This window comes from Myripristis murdjan, chromosome 17 (genome assembly GCF_902150065.1).
Source record: "Myripristis murdjan chromosome 17, fMyrMur1.1, whole genome shotgun sequence".
In the NCBI taxonomy this organism is placed as follows: domain Eukaryota; kingdom Metazoa; phylum Chordata; class Actinopteri; order Holocentriformes; family Holocentridae; genus Myripristis; species Myripristis murdjan.
The window spans coordinates 34,898,338-34,919,663 of NC_043996.1; the positions used below are offsets into that span (position 1 = coordinate 34,898,338).

Below are 21,326 nucleotides of genomic sequence, written 5' to 3' on the forward strand. Positions count from 1 at the left end.
CTTATTTTACACTATTTCTATTTTGTTATTTGGTAAATCACTGAGAGACTGAGACGCACAGCAACACGGCACACTTTACTAATCAACCCCACAGTTTGTTTCCTCATTACCTCCTTTTATCATGGCCTCCACCGTGCCCCCTTGGTGTTTGACGGAGCAGATGTATTGATACGTGATGAGCTCTTGCTGATCGATCAGCACGATGGCGGCGGCGTGCTCTTCCTCTCTGAGCTCCACTCGCTCTCCCTCAGAAGTCGGCCCGTTGTTCTCCTGTGTCCTCCAGGAGAACTGGACCTGAGGAGGAAACATGGATGTGGCCAGACACAGCAGGGAGCTCTTCCCCTTCAGGTCGGCTCTGGTCGCTGGGTAGATGCTCACTTTGGGCGGCACAACTGGACGACCTGAGGTTTGACAAGAGCAACAAGCAGCACACAGTCACAGTCAGTGTGAAAACCCTGTTTTGACTTGCCTGTGTCTTGTCCTGTGATCAGTCTGGGCTCAGGAAGCTGCTGGATGCTGTGTCAGTCTTTGTGAGGCTCTCATCAAGTGGATTAAATGTTGCTCCAAGTTTTCCCCAAGAGTCGCTCCTGGCTCTGTTCTTGTTTTCTTCTGTCCATCTGGATTAACAATCTGGATGACAAATGTACGTCTGTATGCAGATGACGCCCTCATCTATTCTTACAGATATCTGGCAGCTCTTATTGATGATGGACTTTCTTCACTTTTTCAGAATCGGGGTGAAATACTAAAAACTGCTCTAACCTATCATGTGGCAGAAACATATATTTTTACAATGTTTAACAAAAGAAAATGTATCTGCTGTCATTTCCAAAACAAACATATTTCCTAAAAGATTTATTTATTGAAGATTTTTTTTTTTTCTGGCTTTTCTGTTTCATTTGACAGTCACAGGGGAGAGAGACAGGAAGGGCAGGGGAGAGAGGGGATGACCTGCAGCAAAGGACCTGAGGTCGGATTTGAACGCCGGTCGCTGTGATCAGGACTGAGCCCTGGTACGCGCTCTTTACCGATGAGCCACCGGTGCGCCCAATATATTTTCAATGTTTAACCAAAAAAAAAAAAAAAAAAAACATTTAGTCCCTATCATATTTATTTTTCTGTCTCATAACAAAAAAAAATCAAATATCAAATCACATTTTAAAACATATGTATATATTCATCTTCATGTATCATGAAAATATACATATTTTTAATTTTCATTTTGAGCCCTTCTTTAACCATTAAGTCTCTTTACAATCGTATACCATACTACATATATTTTCTAATGCATGGAATATAAAATATATTTACTATCAATAATGTATCATGTCATTGTTATAATTTATTATTTAAGGTATCATAACAGTGGAACAAGTGTGATTTTTGCAGATTTCTTTCTACTGGGTGTATGTCACAGCCCATCAGAGCGCTGGTCATCATCCACTTCATCTCATACAGTCTGGCTTTTGGAAAGGTCACAACTCAAACTTTAATTTGACAATTCTGAATTTGATTTTAAAATTTTTACTTTGACTGCAAAAATCTGAGATTAAAGTCAGTTAGTAAGACACTGTACTGCTGGCACATTGTACTGCTGTTGTATCAAACACACATCAACACAGTTTGGGAAGACGGCTTTTTCAGTTGAAGCAGCTGAACTGTGGAACTCCTCGCCAAATCAGATCAGAGAGAACACAACCTTCACAAGTTTCTAATCACACGGAGAAACAACGGCTGAAGGAGATTACTACTGTCTCTGGGAAAATCACACAAGAAACCAGAAAATACTGATATTTTTACAACAGGCTGCAGAAATATTATGCTGTCATTTATTTATTAAATTCTCGAGTTGGTAATTAAAATTTCCGTTGAAAACAATGCAGTGAATAAGAGTTTTGTCTTCCCATTGAAGGGCTGAGGCTGAGAGTAGAGCTTCATGAAACAAACTGTGAAGAATCATGTTCATCACAGAGACTGACTTTGATTAATTGTAGATTTGATACAAATAGTGGACTAATGAGCCGAGCAGGAAAAGCCTCCACAATAATTCATCTATAATTTCATGCCTCCATTTCTTTCAGGACAGAGAAGAGAGAGAAGAAAAGCAGCCACAAGTTTCCAACAGCAGCACATTTCATTTACTGATCCTTAATACATGAACTTCAGCATCCAGCAACACACACTATGTTATTATGGGCTGTATTCCATTCTGTGATAACACAGAATGGAATTAGAGGAGCACTGCTGACTTTCTCTAATCACTTGGCAGATTTTCAAGATGTTAGGATGCACAAGAAAATGATCCAGCCAAACAAACGTTCTTCACACACTCATTTAGTTTTTCATGTATGAATGGCTGCAGATTGAATTGTCTGCCAGTGATGACACACTGACATGGAAGTCTAAAGCAGCAGAAAACAAACCTAAAGCCCCATTTTCAACTTCTACAAGAAAACAAATGAAGGAAAGAATAATTTTGTGTCTTACCTGTTACATACAGTCTGGTGCCTGAGCCAAAGATCTTGCTGCCCCCCACAGTGAAAAGTGCTGTGACAAAAACCTGTGTGTGTTGTTGAATGTGTCAGCTGAGGTGAACACGTCCAAATTATTGAACAAGTGTCATATTTGGGCTTCATGATGTGTTTCTCTGCTGTTGCTGCCAACATGACTGTCAGAGGTTGATTTCTTTTGCTTTATTTGAGCCACTGAGGTAGAAAGAGGCGGTATCCTAGATTCCTCCTCCAGTTGAAATGAGTCCAACAGATGAGACGTGCTGTCTGTCACTTTCCAAAGATTCACAAACTTCTGCTTTAACTCTGAACTCAACGTTGAAAGTGGATTTGTCCCTGATCCGGTTTGTCACATTCAGACCTGACCAGGGGTTCAGCACTTTGCTCAAGGGCTCCTCAGCAGTGGCTGTTAAAGGAGGGCAGACGTCACATTTGAACAAGGAGCGCGTGGACTTTGTTGTGCTCTAAAGTGGCTCTCTTCATATCTATGGAGCAGAGAGTTTGCTGTTGGTGTTGGACACCATGTTTTGGTTTTGCTCCACTGACCTCTGAGGTTCCACAGGGATCAGTTCCAGAGCCTTTTTATATTTGTCTCTGGGAGATTTATTACATATTGTGTAGCATCATAACACAAACAAAGTCCCTCTGCAGCCAAACTCTGACTGGCTCACAGCACAGAGCCGGTGAATTTTAACATCTGTCACAGAGATGATACTTATCATATCAAACACACGACAAAATTAAACACAGCACTTCAGAACACTGGACACAGATTATGAAGTTGACTGTATTGAGTAACCTACAGTTTAAAGTACTGGCAGTGCTGGGACGTTTGAAGTCGAGGCATGTCCCGCGCACGACGGGACGAGTCACATGAGGCTTGTGTCGCTTTACAGAAAACCAGGTGACCTGCGACAAACGAGGCCTCGCATCACATGGGACACGACACTGAAGGTCCTGATCAACTGGCCACACATTTTGCTGTCAAAGAGTGTAGGAAAATGGTGCCGGAAGTGCCCACTTTTACCCTCCTCCCACATTATTTTAAGCACAATCAGAGGTTCCTATATTGCAACACTTCCCACTGAGCAAGTGGGAAGTCTATATAACGTCCATATTTCGTTAAAACAGAGCTTTTGACCTGCGTCCACGCACCAAATACAAGAAACGTGCGTCTTATCGAGTAGAAGCGGTGTGACGATTTTCAAACTGATCTGACATTGCGATTTTTCGTAATTTATGTTTAAAATTGCGATTTTCACCTTCATTGAAAAATAATGGGGAACCGGCCGACACCCATGTATTTTCAAAGCCTCACAGCTCAGTCATTCTTTGGCATTGCGTGAGCTACAGTGAGAGACCTGATGGCTAGAGTGGAGCAGCCCTGGAAAATCACCTAAAAATCCTGTCTTAAAATTGCTCCACTGGCCACTATTTTTACTCCACATGCAAAAATTTCGGGTAAAGTAGTAGGAAAAATAGTTTTGCTTTGAAAAATGTAAATACAAAAGCAAAGTAGCTTAAACTTTTTAAACGGTGACACTTAACGAGGCAGGAGTGCCAGCTCTCTCCCCCATAGACTCCCATTATATCTGGAACTCAAAATCTGGGGAGAGAGGGAGAAACACACACTTTTTCAACTCGCAAAAACACATACATTTTTGGGAGTTAGAAAATAATTTTGAAAGCCCAAAGCCTTGCCTTTCTCATGATACCTTTTATTTCCGCTCGGACTTACTGTCATTGAGGAAAAAACAGTTCTCTCGTTCTCTCGTTCTCTCGTTCTCTCGTTCTCTCGTGCATGCTGTGTGATGTATAGAGCAGAAACACCTGTAGCTACTTCAATGTATTCAATGTATCCTTGGAATATGCTTTTTATTTGATCAGCTGCTGCGTGGCAGGGCCTCTGAACTCTAGCCAGAACTCACTTGATTCCACTGACCTGTTCCATTGCGGCACAACTTAGTGGCATTATCCTTGTATTTCTCTGCATGAGAAATACAAGGTGTGGCGTGTGAGCGTGTGAACGGGTTGAAATGTGTGTGTCTCACCCCCAATGTGTGAGACTTGAGAGCTTTGCCCCAGCAGCAGCAGGAAGCCCTCACCCTGGCACCAGATTGTAAGGAGGACTACAGTTATACAAAAATGATTTATTCAAAAAGCGATTCAAATTATATCTGGTTCGCATTCAACCATTTCTAGTGCACAATGTAGTAAAACGTGGCCTGGTGTGTTTTATTTTTCTCTCTATGGCCCCTCCGCGGCTCCGCAGTAAACAAACATAAAACAAGAGAGGAAGAATATTTACATTTTTAATCCAATCAAAGAGGACCTCACACAATTCAAACACATACAATGTACTGTACCTCAACCAATAGAATTGCCCCATCGTGATTTGGTCATACGCACTGATGCGTGCTCGGACGATACATACCGTACCGTGATGCGTCGGGTGGGAGACCGCAAGATGAACATGATGAGGAACTGCAGCAACTCCATCATTTCATTGAAAGAATTACCATTCAGTCGTCGAAATAATATAGATAAACTGGCTATTAAAGAATTGGGACCACCCAGACCAAATTTAAATATCAAGCAGCTGAGTCTATTGTATTTGAGGCATTTAACTTGATATAGCTATACAAAAATACTACTGTGTGTACAATTCATGTCTGGTGCTGCCATCTAGTGGTTGAACAGGAAAACCACATTAAACAATGCAATGTAACACTGTAAAGTTAGCTATCTGACGGGAATGAGCCGAACGTCTTTTTATTTTTTATACCGTAAGTGTTGTAATATAGGGGCATGGATGAGGTGCACAGAATAGAGGCACAGTGAATGAGCTGAACACAACTCGGCACTTTTTGGCCCCAACTTCTTTAGTGAATGCGGCGCTCCTGGGGCAGGCAGAGCTTTTTCCTTGGTCATCGCATGTTTCTGTCATAATATATTATTTATGTGAGACTAACAGCTGAAATTTACACACACACACACACACACACACACACACACACACACACACACACACACACACACACAAAACACTAACAAAATCAAGTTTCATTAAAATATTTCACAATTGGAACTGCATGAAGGGCGTTACTCTGCTGCCCATAACGGATGCCACACCCCAGAAGAAAACTATGGACCAGAAATGATCTTTCATTGTCTGTTTTTTTTTTTTTTTTTTTTTTTGCTCTTTTTCTCTCTTTTTTTTTTGTTGTTCAATATAAAACTTTCAAATCAAACTAAAATCAAAAGATAATTAAAAACTTATTTTTTTATTCGTATCATAATAGTTGTGGGGGCGGGGCCTGTTTGGATGGCGGCCCCCCGCCTCACAAATCCTTCTCATTCTGCCTTTAATGTTAATTAGCGTTCACAAATCAGCCTGTTTTCATCAAAAATGTTTCTTTCCACTTCATGAAATTGTTGACACGTTTTAGAAAAATATCATTTATTTCCACTTTGAAATAATCTCCAGTTCCAGGGCAGAAGGGGGCGGCATGGCTCAGGTGGCAGAGCGGTCGTCCAGTAACCGGAGGGTTCCCGGTTCAATTCCCGGCTCCTCCACAGTGCGTCGAAGTGTCCTTGAGCAAGATACTGACCCCCTCACCGCTCCTGATGGACAGCTAGGCGCCGTGCATGGCAGCTTCTCCCATCAGTGTGAATGTGAGGCAAACGTTGTAAGGTGCTTTGAGGGGTCAGTAGGTTAGAAATGCAGTCCATTCACCATTTTATTCCATTTAACGATGTGTTGAGGTGAGCGTTGCCTTTTCGTGCACGTCCTGGCTGAGGTGACGTGTTATTGTCGGTACGGTGTCACAGTAATAAATGTCCCATCAGCAGGTGATGGAAACATGAACAGGTCCTCACTTTACACAAACACATGGGCTCAACCCGTCAGGCAAGGAGATGAGTTGGATTTGATGTTGCTGCCGTCCCTTTCTCAGCTGACTTTGTGTTCTACCTGACAGGGTTTCATTCCCACCACCTGACCAGCAGGTTGGTCACTTTTATACAGTTTATGTATTTATTTATTTATTCATCATCATCATTATTTTATTCATTTTATACAGTTTATAATGATGGATCCACACAGGTCACACACCGACCAGAGAGTCAAACACAAAACAAAATACAACACAACATTTAACATCATGCTCAAAACGACACAATGTAAAGCAAAGCTTCAGAGCTCAGAGCCGTTTGTGTGGCTTCAGCAGTGTCCTGGAAGAACCAGATGACAGCTGAGATGGGAGCTGAAATATGTGAAGCTGGGCTCAAATCAAGCTCTCTTCCTGTGGTAAACAGGGTTTGCCATCTGTTCATTTCTTGGTTAACGCTGCAGAGTTTTTGTACAGCGACGAGCCAACACTTCTCACTGTGGTAATCATAACAGGCACAGTAGTAGGTGGCGTCATGGGAGGCTTTTACTTTGTCGATCACCAACTCACAGCTGCTGCCTCTCCCTTTAGCTGAGAAATCATCTTCTTCAGGATGGTTGAAACCTTTTTTAACTGTACCGTCATTCACATTAATACGAAGAATCACTTTGAATGTTTCTGTCTCTTTCTTCTGGTACCAGAACACATAGGTGTTACACAGGTCAGTTCCTGTACATCTGAAGGAGACTCTCTCATTGGTGCTGTTGGTCAGTGATACCTGGTCCTGATCCAGCTGTTCTGCCATGGCAACCCCTGCTGTGGAGAAAGGGACAGGTAAATGAAGGTGAGTGTTCCAGAGTTTGCTGGATGCTGATTGGTTGGAAACACTCACCTAAACACAGAGAGCACAGAGCAACACTTGGCAGTGAAAGCATTTTGTCCAGTGAGGTTTCCTCTGTTGAAGCTGGGTACAAGTGGGGCTCCGATTCAGCCGAGGCCAAATAAGGACGGCCGCTGACATCACATGAGGGCGGCGTGCTTTCTAACGCCTCCTCAGATGATTGACAGCTGAGTGGGACCTATGGTGTCAGAGCTTTTCAAACACGTCAGTAACATCCTCCTGTTGGTCACACACCAACAGGTGAGGTGGATGTGCTGCTCTGCTGGATGTAGTGTTGGTGTCAGAGCCTTCCAGCAGCATGGGAGTGTTTTTCTGAGACCAACAGGGAGGCGGTGGAAAGACCATGTGATGCTGTGTGTTTGTAGTGATGGACAACAGAGCAGATCAGCTGAGCTTCCTCCATCTGTTCCTTCCAACAGGCCGACCAACGCCGCAGAGCACAAGCTTCCTGCTGCGCGGCGCCAAGCGGCTGTCAATCAAACTGTGGTTTAGCCCCGCCTCCGCTCCCAGGAAACACCGGCTCAGCCTTTACTAGAAAACCAACCAACAGTTTCACCACATTTTCCATCATGCTGACAGCTTTTCTGTCCCGCTCTGAACTCAAAGACTTCTCTGCAGTGACTTATTATTGCTGCTCAGACCAGACCAGTCACCCCAGTTATTAATCAGCATCAATTATTGTTTATGTTGCTTATAAAACTGAAACCATAGGACAGGCTGATTCATTTTTCATGGTGAAATACACCATGGTCACAGTTTGAATGAAAAGTTTCTCTCCAGTGTGTTATTGCTGGAGATTTTCTTGAAGTTCTCACTGCACACACACGTCGTCACCAACTGGTTTAAAATCAATAAAAAACAGAGAAGTCGAGTCAAGTCAGCTGATTTGTACGGCAGATTTCATACTGAAGTAGATTCAAAGAGCTTCAGATAAACAAATAAAAAATCATAATTATCACTATTATGAATGCTATCATTGTGATGAAACTAGTGTGTGTTTCAGTTTATTACACACTCCAGGAGTCCAGGACTGAACAAGGGTCCTTAAGGTCACCTGGGGGTCGTTAAGGTCACATACAGAAACAACTGTACACACACACACACACACACACACACACACACACACCCACACACACAGGAATGGAAACAATACCTTGCCTGGCTACACCTGACAGAAATGATAATAAAAGTTCAAATCGTTGCTGTATGTAAAGGCCAGGATCTCTGTTTCCTCTCTGTGGCTTTTCAGGCCGACAAGTTGACAACAAACAGGACGACTTCATCCTCACAGCAGCAACACAAAACTAGAATATAAAACTAGAATATTAAACTGAATATAAAATGGACTGTAATCCCTAAAAAATTAATGCCATATTTTTCTTTAACCCCTTAAATTAAAGCTGAAAGTCTGCACTTCAGTCTTGATTAGTCCATTTCAAATCCACTGAGGTGTGTTCAAGGCCAACATGATGAATATTGTGTCTCTGTCCACATACTGATGGAGCTGACTGTATACATGTGCTGATATTAAAATGATGTGTTTAGAGGTCAGCTCAGTGATGCTGGATCACATTTCTTGTCTTTCCATTTTGCTTTTGTCTCAGCCAAATCTGTGTGGACATCAGGGTCTCTGCAGGGCAGAGTCTCTTCAGACGGGGCCGGCGGCTTGTTGCAGGTCAGCTCGGGGTGAGGAGCAGGACAAAGTTTGGAAGGCCCTGGTCTGAATGAGGAGTGGAGCCGTCAGTGAGTCAGTGCTGCAGGATGTTTCCATGATGCTGTTGACTCTCCACTTCATGTTGTCTGCTTTCCAGTGCAGCTGTGCTCAGTGTGTGGGGCAGGGTCTGTGTTCAGCTCCTCCACTAGATGGCGCTGTGGTGTTTGGGCAGCAGAGGGGCTCTGTGCTGAGTGGAGAGCGTGTGCTGTGTTTGTGAAGGAGGGCCCTGAACGCCTCCTGGCAGCTCTGCAGGAAGAGTCCCACAGACACAGTTCACCTGCGGCCCGACGGCATCGCTCTGCGGCTCCTCCGGCTCCTCGCGTGTCGCCTCCTCTTTCATTTCTACGTCACTGTGGAGGTCAGAGGTCAGAGGTCACGGCGGCCGGACCGCAGAGGGAACGCGTCTCCCCGACGAGCGCCGTAAGTTTCTCTGGATAATGACTCCGTTTCACAGCAGCGGCAGCACAGGCTCAAAGTGAGCCGCCGGACTTGTTCAGATGGACGTCCTTTAGTTTGAATAAAGCCGTGGATCATGTCAGGCTGGGACTTTCACTAAAATGCTTTCATTCAACACATCCTGAGCTCAGCAGCACAGAGAGCAGCACAGGAAACAGCTGGCAGCATTTCTACCTCTTCTTACCACACAGGCCAGTTCAGCCTTCTGGCCTGCTGAACCAGGATATTAATGTCAGAAATAGTTCATATTTTACTGATATTTTGATTTTGTCTCTAGATAGATATCTATTTTTTTTATTTTTATTTAAAGTAGGCTATTTGTAATTTGAATTTGATGTTGTATCGGCCCACAGTTACATTTTATAATTTAAATGTATAAGGGCTGTGCATTTTAAGTTGCATTATTTTGTGTCATAGTTTCATTTCATTTTCTTATTTGATCTCAAAGGGACAGTGTGCAGCTCAAACATATACTGTATGTCACTATTTGATGCCATATCTTGCTTTGTGTTTTGTTGACACTACAATAAATGTGTTTTTTGAAGAATAGTTTGATGTAGTTGGATTATTCAAGGTATTTCCTCTAGTTTTAGAGCTTCTTTTGAGTTTCTAGTTCTTGTAAAGCTGCTTTGATGGACTGTAGTGGAAATTAGAACAGTGAGCTAAGACATTTGGTTAGAGGATTATTGCTTTTAATAGCATTATTTAAAACATATGAACATGCTGAGGGCTAAACACTGTACAGCAAGTTTCAAAGGAGAGAAAGAGGGAGATACAGTAATAATAATAATAATAATAATGATAACAACAACAACAGCAATAATAATAATAATAATAATTATTATTATTATTATTATTATAATAACAATAATAATCAACTTTATTTATATAGCACCTTTCATACAGTGGTTGCAGCCAAAGTGCTTCACAGCAATATAATTTAAATGAAATGAGCATAAACAGACAGAGTACAGAATAAAAGCAAGTCGTGCCAGACAGCAATTTTTTCATGTCCCCTCCAGGAATTACTCTCTGACATTTTGCTGTTTATTGTCGCCCCAATAATGAAATGGGATTTTTGACCCTGAACTGAGAAAAACCTGTAATTTCTAAGAGATGTACTGTGTGTGTGTGTGTGTGTGTGTGTGTGTGTGTTTCACTTTTACTCGACTCCTGTTGGTTTTAAATGGGCTGAACAAATCAAAGTGACTTGACTCAGTTTGTCCATTTTACTGGAACAGGGACCACATTTGATCATTTAGGACCAAACATGTCTTATAGATATGTTACACTGTTCTATATATCCTATGTAATGTATGTATATTTCCCAACATGCATGTTATATTTTCCACATGATGTCATCCATGTCAGATTTCCTTGTTTGATGAGATTTTCATAAATAAAGGCCATTTCTGTGGACACATTTCTCTGTCATCATGTTGCTTTGTTTTATCACCAATTCTAAGACACGACAACAGCTGACTTCATGTTGCACACAACATGTTTTTACTCATTTTTATTTCTCACACACAAACACACACACACACACACACACACACACACACACACACACACACACACACACACACACACACACAGAAATGTCAGCAGATCCAGAAAAGACAGAGAAAAGGTGTGCAGGTGGAAACCCAAGACGAGCTTCTGTCAAACTTCAGCGTGAAACAACATCTGCACTGAGTGCAGCTTCTAGAAGAGGTGAAGAGCTGCTGAGGTCCAAATCCAGCCAGACAAATCATGTGAAAGTGAGGTAGCAGAGCTCCCACTGAGCACACACACAGTTTTTCTGTGGGAGAGGCCAGGATCTCAGTCACAGTGGGGTTGGGATCCTGGGGGGAGGAGGTCCACACACAAGTCAGGATGGAAGCTGCTTTGAAAAGTGCCGTATGAATCCTCCGCCCTCCAGAAGCTCCCACGCCACGCAAACCTCCACCATAGGTCCCACTCAGCTGTCAATCATTTGAGGAGGCGTTAGAAAGCACGCCGCCCTCATGTGATGTCAGCGGCCGTCCTTATTTGGCCTCAGCTGAATCGGAGCCCCACTTGTACCCAGCTTCAACAGAGGAAACCTCACTGGACAAAATGCTTTCACTGCCAAGTGTTGCTCTGTGCTCTCTGTGTTTAGGTGAGTGTTTCCAACCAATCAGCATCCAGCAAACTCTGGCACACTCACCTTCATTTACCTGTCCCTTTCTCCACAGCAGGGGTTGCCATGGCAGAACAGCTGCAGCAGGACCAGTTACCACTGACCAGCAGCACAAATGAGAAAGTCTCCTTCAGATGTACAGGAACTGACCTGTGTGACAGCAGCTATGTGTTCTGGTACCAGAAGAAAGAGACAGAAACATTCAAAGTGATTCTTGCTATTGATCGGGATTCCTGTGCAGTTGATTCACGTTACAACCATCCTCAAAAAGATGATTTCTCATCTGAAAGAAAAGACAGCAGCTGTGAGTTGGTGATCAACAAAATAAAAGCCTCCCATGAAGCCACCTACTACTGTGCCTGTTATGTTTCCCACAGTGAGAAGTGTTGGCTCGTCGCTGTACAAAAACTCTGCAGCGTTAACCAAGAAATGAACAGATGGCAAACCCTGTTTACCACAGGAAGAGAGCTTGATTTGAGCCCAGCTTCACATATTTCAGCTCCCATCTCAGCTGTCATCTGGTTCTTCCAGGACACTGCTGAAGCCACACAAACGGCTTCTTCATGCATCTTCATTTTCTGCTGCTTATCTGGAAGGCTGAGTGTGGTCAGAGTGTCTCTGTAGGAAGTTTAGCTGCAGCCATGAAACTGCCTGCAGGGATAATCTGCCCGGCGTCCTCCCCTGCCGGTGCGGGGTTCAGCTGCAGGAAACTGTGGACTGTCTACTCTGTAATGACACACACACAGCTGTGCTGCAAACACATTACTGTCTAAAACCCCTCAGGTCAGACCAACATAAAGCCTAAAGCTGAGAGTCACCAGAGACAGGAACACTGATAAGAAATTAAGCCAAACCTGTGGATAGGTGCTAACAGAAGCATATAGAGAGAATAAAAAAGGCTCTGGAACTGATCCCTGTGGAACCTCAGAGGTCAGTGGAGCAAAACCAAAACATGGTGTCCAAATCCAACAGCAAACTCTCTGCTCCATAGATATGAAGAGAGCCAGTTTAGAGTGCAACAAAGTCCACACGCACCTTGTTCAAATGTGACCTCTGCCCTCCTTTAATAGCCACTGCTGAGGAGCCCTTGAGCAAAGTGCTGAACCCCTGGTCACGTCTGAATGTGACAAAGCGGATCAGGGACAAATCCACTTTCAACGTTGAGTTCAGAGTAAAAAAGCAGAAGTTTGTGAATCTTTGGAAAGAGACAGACAGCACATCTCATCTGTTGGACTCATTTCAACTGGAGGAGGAATCTAGGATACCGCCTCTTTCTACCTCAGTGGCTCAAATAAAGCAAAAGAAATCAACCTCTGACAGTCATGTTGGCAGCAACAGCAGAGAAACATCATGAACCCCAAATATGACACTTGTTCAATAATTTGGACGTGTTGACCTCAGCTGACATATTCAACAACACACACAGGTTTTTGTCACAGCACTTTTCACTGTGTGGGGCAGCTACAGGTACAAGATCTTTGGCTCAGGCACCAGACTGTATGTAGCAGGTAAGACACAAAATTCAATTTTCCTTCATTTGTTTTCTTGTAGAAGTTGAAAATGGGGCTTTAGGTTTGTTTTCTGCTGCTTTAGACTTTCCATGTCAGTCTGTCATCACTGGCAGACAATTCAATATGCAGCCATTCATACATGAAAAACTAAATGAGTGTGTGAAGAACGTTTGTTTGGCTGGATCATTTTCTTGTGCATCCTAACATCTTGAAAATCTGCCAAGTGATTAGAGAAAGTCAGCAGTGCTCCTCTAATTCCATTCTGTGTTATCACAGGCTGATATTCACTGTCTGGGACTCAATGATCATGATGGAGGAAAACTGCTTATATTGATTCATATTCATACAGCCCATAATAGCATAGTGTGTGTCGCTTGATGCTGAAGTTCATGTATTAAGGATCAGTAAATGAAATGTGCTGCTGTTGGAAACTTGTGGCTGCTTTTCTTCTCTCTCTTCTCTCTCCTCAAAGAAATGAAGGCATGAAATTATAGATGAATTATTGTGGAGGCTTTTCCTGCTCGGCTCATTAGTCCACTATTTGTATCAAATCTACAAATTAATCAAAGTCAGTCTCTGTGATGAACATGATTCTTCACAGTTTATTTCATGAAGCTCTGCTCTCAGCCTTAGCCCTTCAATGGGAAGACAACACTTTCATTTACTGCATTGTTTTCAATGGAAATTTTAATTACCAACTCGAGAATTTAATAAATAAATGACAACATAATATTTCTGCATAATATCTCCTTCAGCCGTTGTTTCTCCGTGTGATTAGAAACTTGTGAAGGTTGTGTTCTCTCTGATCTGATTTGGCGAGGAGTTCCACAGTTCAGCTGCTTCAAATGAAAAAGCCGTCTTCCCAAACTGTGTTGATGTGTGTTTGATACAACAGCAGTACAATGTGCCAGCACTACAATGTTTTACTACCTGACTTTAATCTCAGATGTTTGCAGTCAAAGTAAAAATTTGAAAATCAAATTCAGAATTGTCAAATTAAAGTTTGAGTTCTGATTTTTCCAAAAGCCAAACTGGATGAGATGAAGTGGACGGTGACCAGCGCTCTGATGGGTTGTGACATACAGCCAATAGAAAGAAATCTGCAAAAATCACCCAGAGACATTGGTCCACTGTTATGATACCTGAAATAATAAATGATAACAATGACATGTTACATACATGATAGTAAATATTTTTTATATTCCATGCATTACAAAATACATTTAGTATAGTATATGACCTTAAAGAGACTTCATGGTTAAAGAAAGCATAAAAATGAAAATTAAAAAATATGTATATTTATATGATACATGAAGGTGAATATATCAGTATGATTTAATATGTGAATTGATATGTGATGGTAATTTTTTGCCGATAGACAAAAAAAAAAATAGATATCACAGGGAAAAAAATATTTTGCAAATTACAACAGATACATTTTCTTTTGTTAAACTCTGTAAATTTATTGTGCACACCGGTGGCTTATTGGTAAAGAGAGCGTACCAGGGCTCAGTCCTGATCGCAAGGACCGGGGTTCAAAACCGACCTTAGGTCCTTTGCTGCAGGTCATCCCTTTTCTCTCCCCTGCCCTTCCTGTCTCTCTACACTGTGACTGTCAAATAAAGCAGAAATGCCCAAAATAATAAATAAATAAATAAAATCTTTGAAAAAAAACATTGTAAATATGTATTTTTATGTCACATGACTGCTTAGAGCAGTTTTTAGTATTTTACCCCAATTCTGAAAAAGTGAAGAAAGTCCATCATCAATAAGAGCTGCCAGATATCTATAAGAATAGATGAGGGCGTCATCTGCATACAGACGTACATTTGTCATCCAGATTGTTAACCCAGATTGTAAAGAAGAAAACAAGAACAGAGCCAGGAGCGACTCTTGGGGAAAACTTGGAGCAACATTTAATCCACTTGATGAGAGCCTCACAAAGACTGACACAGCATCCAGCAGCTTCCTGAGCCCAGACTGATCACAGGACAAGACACAGGCAAGTCAAAACAGGGTTTTCACACTGAGTGTGACTGTGTGCCTCTCGTTGCTCTTGTCAAACCACAGATCGTCCAGTTGTGCCGCCCAAAGTGAGCATCTACCCAGCGACCAGAGTCGACCTGAAGGGGAAGAGCTCCCTGCTGTGTCTGGCCACATCCATGTTTCCTCCTGAGGTCCAGTTCTCCTGGAGGACAAAGGACAACAAGAGGATTCCTGAGGGAGAGCGAGTGGAGCTCAGAGAGGAAGAGCACGCCACCGCCATCGTGCTGATCAATCAGCCAGAACTCATGTATCAATACATCTGCTCCGTCAAACACCAAGGGGGCACGGTGGAGGCCAAGATACAACCAGGTAATGAAGTCTGGCTGCTTGTGTTCAGCAGTGATTTAGCTTCATCTGGAAACACGTCCAACAAGCCAAGAGGAGCAGAGAAATGACACTTTTCTCTTCAACATGTCCCTCATGTTGTGTTTCAGAGCTTCCAGCGCCTACAACCTCCCTCCCTCCAGTCAGAGACACAACAAAGCCGCCAGCCAGGGACCAGACTGACAGTAAGATCAGCTGCTGCCTTCGCTAATTCACAAGAAATCATGTGTTCAGTTCAGTAATCAGACGGCTTCAGCTGAATCTACAGAGTCCAGTAAGAAGATGGAGAGGGAGCTTCACATCACAGCCAGTTTGTCTTTGGTCCTGATTTTCTTGTAAAGGCAGAAACTCATTTCATTGAGCTATGGACAGATTGTTTGATGAAGTGGGAGGTTTCTCTCAACCTGGCTGTAAAATATGGGTTTTTTTTATATATATATTTTACTCTTTTTTTCATGTTTTCTAATGAAAAATTGGTACTTTTAAAACATGAGGCCTGCTCTCATAATTCAGCAAATGCAACAGGTGATTGTGGTTCAGGTGTAAAAGCACAGCTGATCTTCTTCCAAAAGCCAAGAGGAGCAGAGAAATGACATTTTCCCTCCTTGCAGCGTCTGCAGCCTCCATCCCTCCAGTCACAGACACAGCAGAGCCGCCAGCCGGGGAGCAAAGTGACGGTAAGATCAGCTGCTGCCTTCGCTAATTCACTTCCATCAGCACGTTGGACTGAAGTGCAGCAGCTTCCTGAAGACCGGAGGTTCAACATTTGCACAGCAGCATCTCACTTCTTCTTCTGATGTCTGACAGTAACACTGTGAGCACTGACAGCAGCTCTTCATACTCAACTGCTGCAATAATGTCAAGCATCAACATCTGCACCTTTGCATCGTATGTGGCTTTGCACACATTAGTTGCACATGATTCCACTTGCACAGCATTCAATTTCATTTGTGTCCCAGTTGCCAGTTACTTTACTTTCCCCTCATTTTTATCAGCCAGTTTTTATTTTGCCGTTCTTTCTATGTGTTTTATTCTGTGTGTGCTTGGTGCTTTGTGTCCTGCTGCTTTTGCACACACACATTTCACTGCACGTGGTGTGTGATTGTGTGTGTGGCCACGCACATTAGATGTGATGATAAATCCTGTGCATCAATGTGTGTGTGTGTGTGTGTGTGTGTGTGTGTGTGTGTGTGTGTGTGTGTGTGTGTGTGGTCTCCCAGTGTCCTTCCAGTTCCAGTGCAGGGTGAAGCTGCTCTCTCTGGTTTCCACAGTGATGATAGTGAAGAGCATGGTGTACTGCTGTGGACTCTCTCTCCTGATCATCCACAGAAATAAGGGACCTGCTGACTGACTGTTCTGCAGCACTGCTTGATGATGTCATCACTGACTGTCCTACAGTGCCGCTTGATGATGTCATCACTGAGCGAAGTGTCATCAGTTAATTGCATTTCCTGTTTTGCTCAGTCATTGGAAACATTGTCACTTTATGTTTAACCCTTTGAAAGGCTTTTATTTTGGAAAGGCAATTTATTCTCAAAATTCACTTTTAGTATCGCCTGTTCATTTTCTTCTTGGTGGCAATTTTCTTGATTTTTGTTTGTTAGTTTTTTTTCCCATTATTTCTGGTGACTATATTTTTTTGGATGCTAAATTTGCGATGTTTCAGAGTAATTGACTTAAAATATGATTGTATGAAATTACAATTGTACTTTTTGTTTTGTTGTAATTTTTTAATGAATTCTTTCTAATTCTTTGGACGTTTTCTTTGGTTCCTTCCAGTCTTTGTCTGATTTCTTGCTGATGAACTCATCATATTTTCTCCATGTTTTGGAAGGAGATCATGAGCTTTTGTTTATTGATAAAATCTGTTTTTCAGGTCAGGATCCATAATAAATGTTTCCCCTCCTGGTTGTGAAATTCTCCTCTGAACAAAAACCAACATGAGATGAATTTTCTGTTCTGTTCTATCGACCTTTTCAATAAAGTGTCACATCACAGTGTGTGTGTGTTTGTGTCCTACGTATATATGATACATACATACATTTATTTTTTATTTTAATTATTGTTATTGCTATTAATTAATTAACCAATTAAAAAAAAAAAACATCTATATATATTTGTCCCTTTCTGTTTTCCTCTACTCCTCCTTTATGAATTATGAAAGCCTGAGTCAAGATTTTTTTCTTATGTGTTTTTACTCTTCTTAGGGCATGAACATTTTTGTGAATCTCCATACTTCTTTAAGATGCAGGACTGGTATTACCATGTCATTATACAGGTATTAATATGTTTTCAGCAACAAGAACTGACAGTCTCTGCATGAAGCTCAATGGAGGGGAGCAGCAGAGAGCATTCTAACAGCTGATATGCAATTCCACCATAGAAACCACTGCATTTAGGAGAAAATGACTTTTAACCAGCTGTCCACTGCAGTGACCGCCATGCACTCCTACTTTGGCCAGCAGTTATCAGTGCATACCAACATGTATGCACTGATAACTGCCAGTGCATACATGTTGGTATATATTTATATTAATATTGATATTTATATTCATATATATAGATATAGTATATATATGAGAGTATGATTGCTGTGTGTTGAAGTGGGCGGTGGGCTTCCTGGAAGGGCTCTTGAGCAGAACCAAGAGGTGCAGCAGTTGTTTTCTTGATATGAGAAACCACAGCTAACGGAGCGGAGGCTGCACAGAAGCTGCTGTGAAAGCCACAGCGCCTGTCTGGAACATTCTGTGTCCCCCAGCAGGAAGTCAAATGTTGATTCACTGTCAACACTGCAGCTTTTATGTGTCCTCACTGCTGAGCTGCACTCAGCTGCTGCCACCACTGCTGCCTCTGCTGCTCTCATTATTATTACTGTCAGTATTAGCACTATCATTATAATCACTATTATTATTATCACTGTCATTATTATCACGATTATTATTATCATTCTGATTATTATTATCAATCTTATTATCGCTATCATTATTATCAGTGTGATTGTTGTTGTCATAGCAACCACAGTTCGCTTTGTCGTTACTGCTGTTATCACCACTGCTATCACTATACAGCCCTGAGGCGACCTGCGGCCTGTCTGTCTCTCTGTCTGTCTCTGCTACTAATACTACTGTCATTACTACTACTACTACTAATACTACTGTGACTACTACTACTACTGCTACTGCTACTGCTTTTATTGCTACTACTGCTACAAATACTACTACCACTATATTAATACTACTGTTACTACTACTACTGCTACTACTACAAATGTTACTACTACTACTGCTACTGTTACTACGACTGCTACTTTTACTACTACTACTACTACTACTGCAGTTACCAGTACTACTACTATTAGTGTTACTACTACAACTACTACTACTACTACTGTTTGTACTACTACCATGACTAATAATAATAATAATAATAATAATAATAATAACAATACTGATAAAGTCAGTGAGCATTAGTAGAAACAGACAAATGAAAACAGTGAAAGTTCTGTGCAGGAACTGTTTTAATGGATGAGATTTCTTGGTGAAAACAGACAGAGCTGTGCTTCTAAAATCCATTCTGCATGTCCACACATCAAACATGTTCACTGCCAAACTCACAACCTGGACAAAGAAGGAAAACATGACATGAAGTTGTTATGATTTCTGCGTGTTTCATACAGGTGAACTGAGCTATGAGGCAGACTGACTGATTTTACATCTGATGGATGAAAAGTGCTCTTTGAATCAGTTCCCAACAAAGCAAACACAACAGAAACACAGCGTCACCAAAACTGAAGGACATAAAGAGCAGCGCTGATTCAGAGCCTTTGACACCAGGAGTTTCCTGTTTGTTCTCTGTTGGAACCTTTAGAACAAGCAGCAGCAAGACCACAGAAGCATCTGGAGAGACGAGGAGCTCCATGACAGACAGGAGGAAGAGGAGGGCAGGGATGACATCATCAAGCGGCGCTGCAGGACAGTTGGTGATGACATCATCAAGCGGCGCTGCAGGACAGTCAGTCAGCAGGTCCCTTGTTTCTGTGGATGATCAGGAGAGAGAGTCCACAGCAGTACACCATGCTCTTCACTATCATCACTGTGGAAACCAGAGAGAGCAGCTTCACCCTGCACTGGAACTGGAAGGACACTGGGAGACCACACACACACACACACACACACACACACACACACATACACACACACTGAGGTTACTGTAGTTTTGTAAAAACACAATATCACTTCAGTTAGTTTTCAATTTTTCCTGAAAGTCTAGTTTTCATTTTTCTTTCCGTTAACCCAAATCCTTTTTCACAGCTAGTTTTAGTTGTGAGTTTAGTTTTAGTGAGCTAGAATAACCTTGGTGCAGACAACCAGCCGGCTCAAACGGAGCGTGAGGGATGGATCTTGGTCCCACTCAGATCAGATCTCAGTTGTGTGTGGACAGAAACACAATCTGAATATTGCAGCAACATCATTCATTTACAGCCTGAAGCCCCACAGTCCCACAGTGAGCGTCCTGCCTGTTGTCTGGAGACTGGACGATTAGAAAGCAGGAAATGTGTTTCCTCATATGAAAGCTATTTGTGCACAGTGTGTGAGGAGCTCAGAGGCGGTGTGTTGCTGCGTTCTCGGGACAGTTTCCCTCCACTGGGACCATCAGAGCTGAGGAACAGCCTGGGATTGGTGGATGAAGCTACGCCAGCTGCCCGCTGCCAGTCCTGCTGCTAAAAACTGGGAAGAAACAGCAGCAGAAGCTTTTCTTGTTTCTTGGCTCTAACATCTTTTTCATGGCTGCTGTCTCTGCTCTGAAAGACATGTTGCTTTTCAGACAGACTCCAGACGCAGCGCATTCAAATCAACTTATTTGACACTATTTCTATTTTGGTATTTGGTAAACCACTGAGAGACTGAGACGTTACAGCAACACGGCACGCTTTACTAATCAACCCCACAGTTTGTTTCCTCATTACCTCCTTTTATCATGGCCTCCACCGTGCCCTCTTGGTGTTTGACGGAGCAGATGTATTGATACGTGATGAGCTCTTGCTGATCGATCAGCATGATGGAGGCGGCGTGCTCTTCCTCTCTGAGCTCCACTCGCTCTCCCTCAGGAATCGGCCCGTTGTTCTCCTGTGTCCTCCAGGAGAACTGGACCTCAGGAGGAAACATGGATGTGGCCAGACACAGCAGGGAGCTCTTCCCCTTCTGGTCGGCTCTGGTCACTGGGTAGATGCTCACTTTGGGCGGCTCAACTTGACGATCTGAGGTTTGACAAGAGCAACGAGCAGCACACAGTCACAGTCAGTGTGAAAACCCTGTTTTGACTTGCCTGTGTCTTGTCCTGTGATCAGTCTGGGCTCAGGAAGCTGCTGGATGCTGTGTCAGTCTTTGTGAGGCTCTCATCAAGTGGATTAAATGTTGCTCCAAGTTTTCCCCAAGAGTCGCTCCTGGCTCTGTTCTTATTTTCTTCTTTACAATGATTAACAATCTGGGTTAACAATCTGGATCACAAATGTACGTCTGTATGCAGATGATGCCCTCATCTATTCTTACAAATATCTGGCAGCTCTTATTGATGATGGACTTTCTTCACTTATTGAAAATTCGGGTAAAATACTAAAAACTGCTCTAACCTATCATGTGGCATAAACATATATATTTACAATGTTTAAAAAAAGAAAATGTGTCTGCTGTCATTTCCAAAACAAACATATTTCCTAACATATTTATTTTTATTTATTTATTTTATATATATATATATATATATATATATATATATATATATATATATATATATATATATATATATATAAT

At 42.2% G+C, this 21,326-nt stretch overlaps 1 protein-coding gene across 1 annotated transcript; it reads left to right on the plus strand.

The window, feature by feature from the left end:
• Nucleotides 1-11,549: 11,549 nt before the first annotated feature.
• Nucleotides 11,550-16,867, plus strand: LOC115375418 (uncharacterized). Its single transcript, XM_030074807.1, has 7 exons — nt 11,550-11,614; nt 11,691-12,241; nt 13,062-13,143; nt 15,217-15,501; nt 15,627-15,701; nt 16,128-16,193; nt 16,737-16,867. The coding sequence occupies exons 1-7, from the start codon at nt 11,572-11,574 to the stop codon at nt 16,865-16,867; spliced, it is 1,233 nt and encodes a 410-aa protein (XP_029930667.1). The 5' UTR covers nt 11,550-11,571.
• Nucleotides 16,868-21,326: the final 4,459 nt, after the last annotated feature.

What these genes read in the sequence shown, in the direction of transcription:
- LOC115375418 (XM_030074807.1), top strand. Translation starts at nt 11,572, where the DNA reads ATGCTTTCACTGCCAAGTGTTGCTCTGTGCTCTCTGTGTTTAG. An exon ending in CACCAGACTGTATGTAGCAG is followed by an intron (nt 13,144 to 15,216) that starts GTAAGACACAAA and finishes GTCAAACCACAG; the next exon opens with ATCGTCCAGTTGTGCCGCCC. An exon ending in GGAGGCCAAGATACAACCAG is followed by an intron (nt 15,502 to 15,626) that starts GTAATGAAGTCT and finishes GTTGTGTTTCAG; the next exon opens with AGCTTCCAGCGCCTACAACC.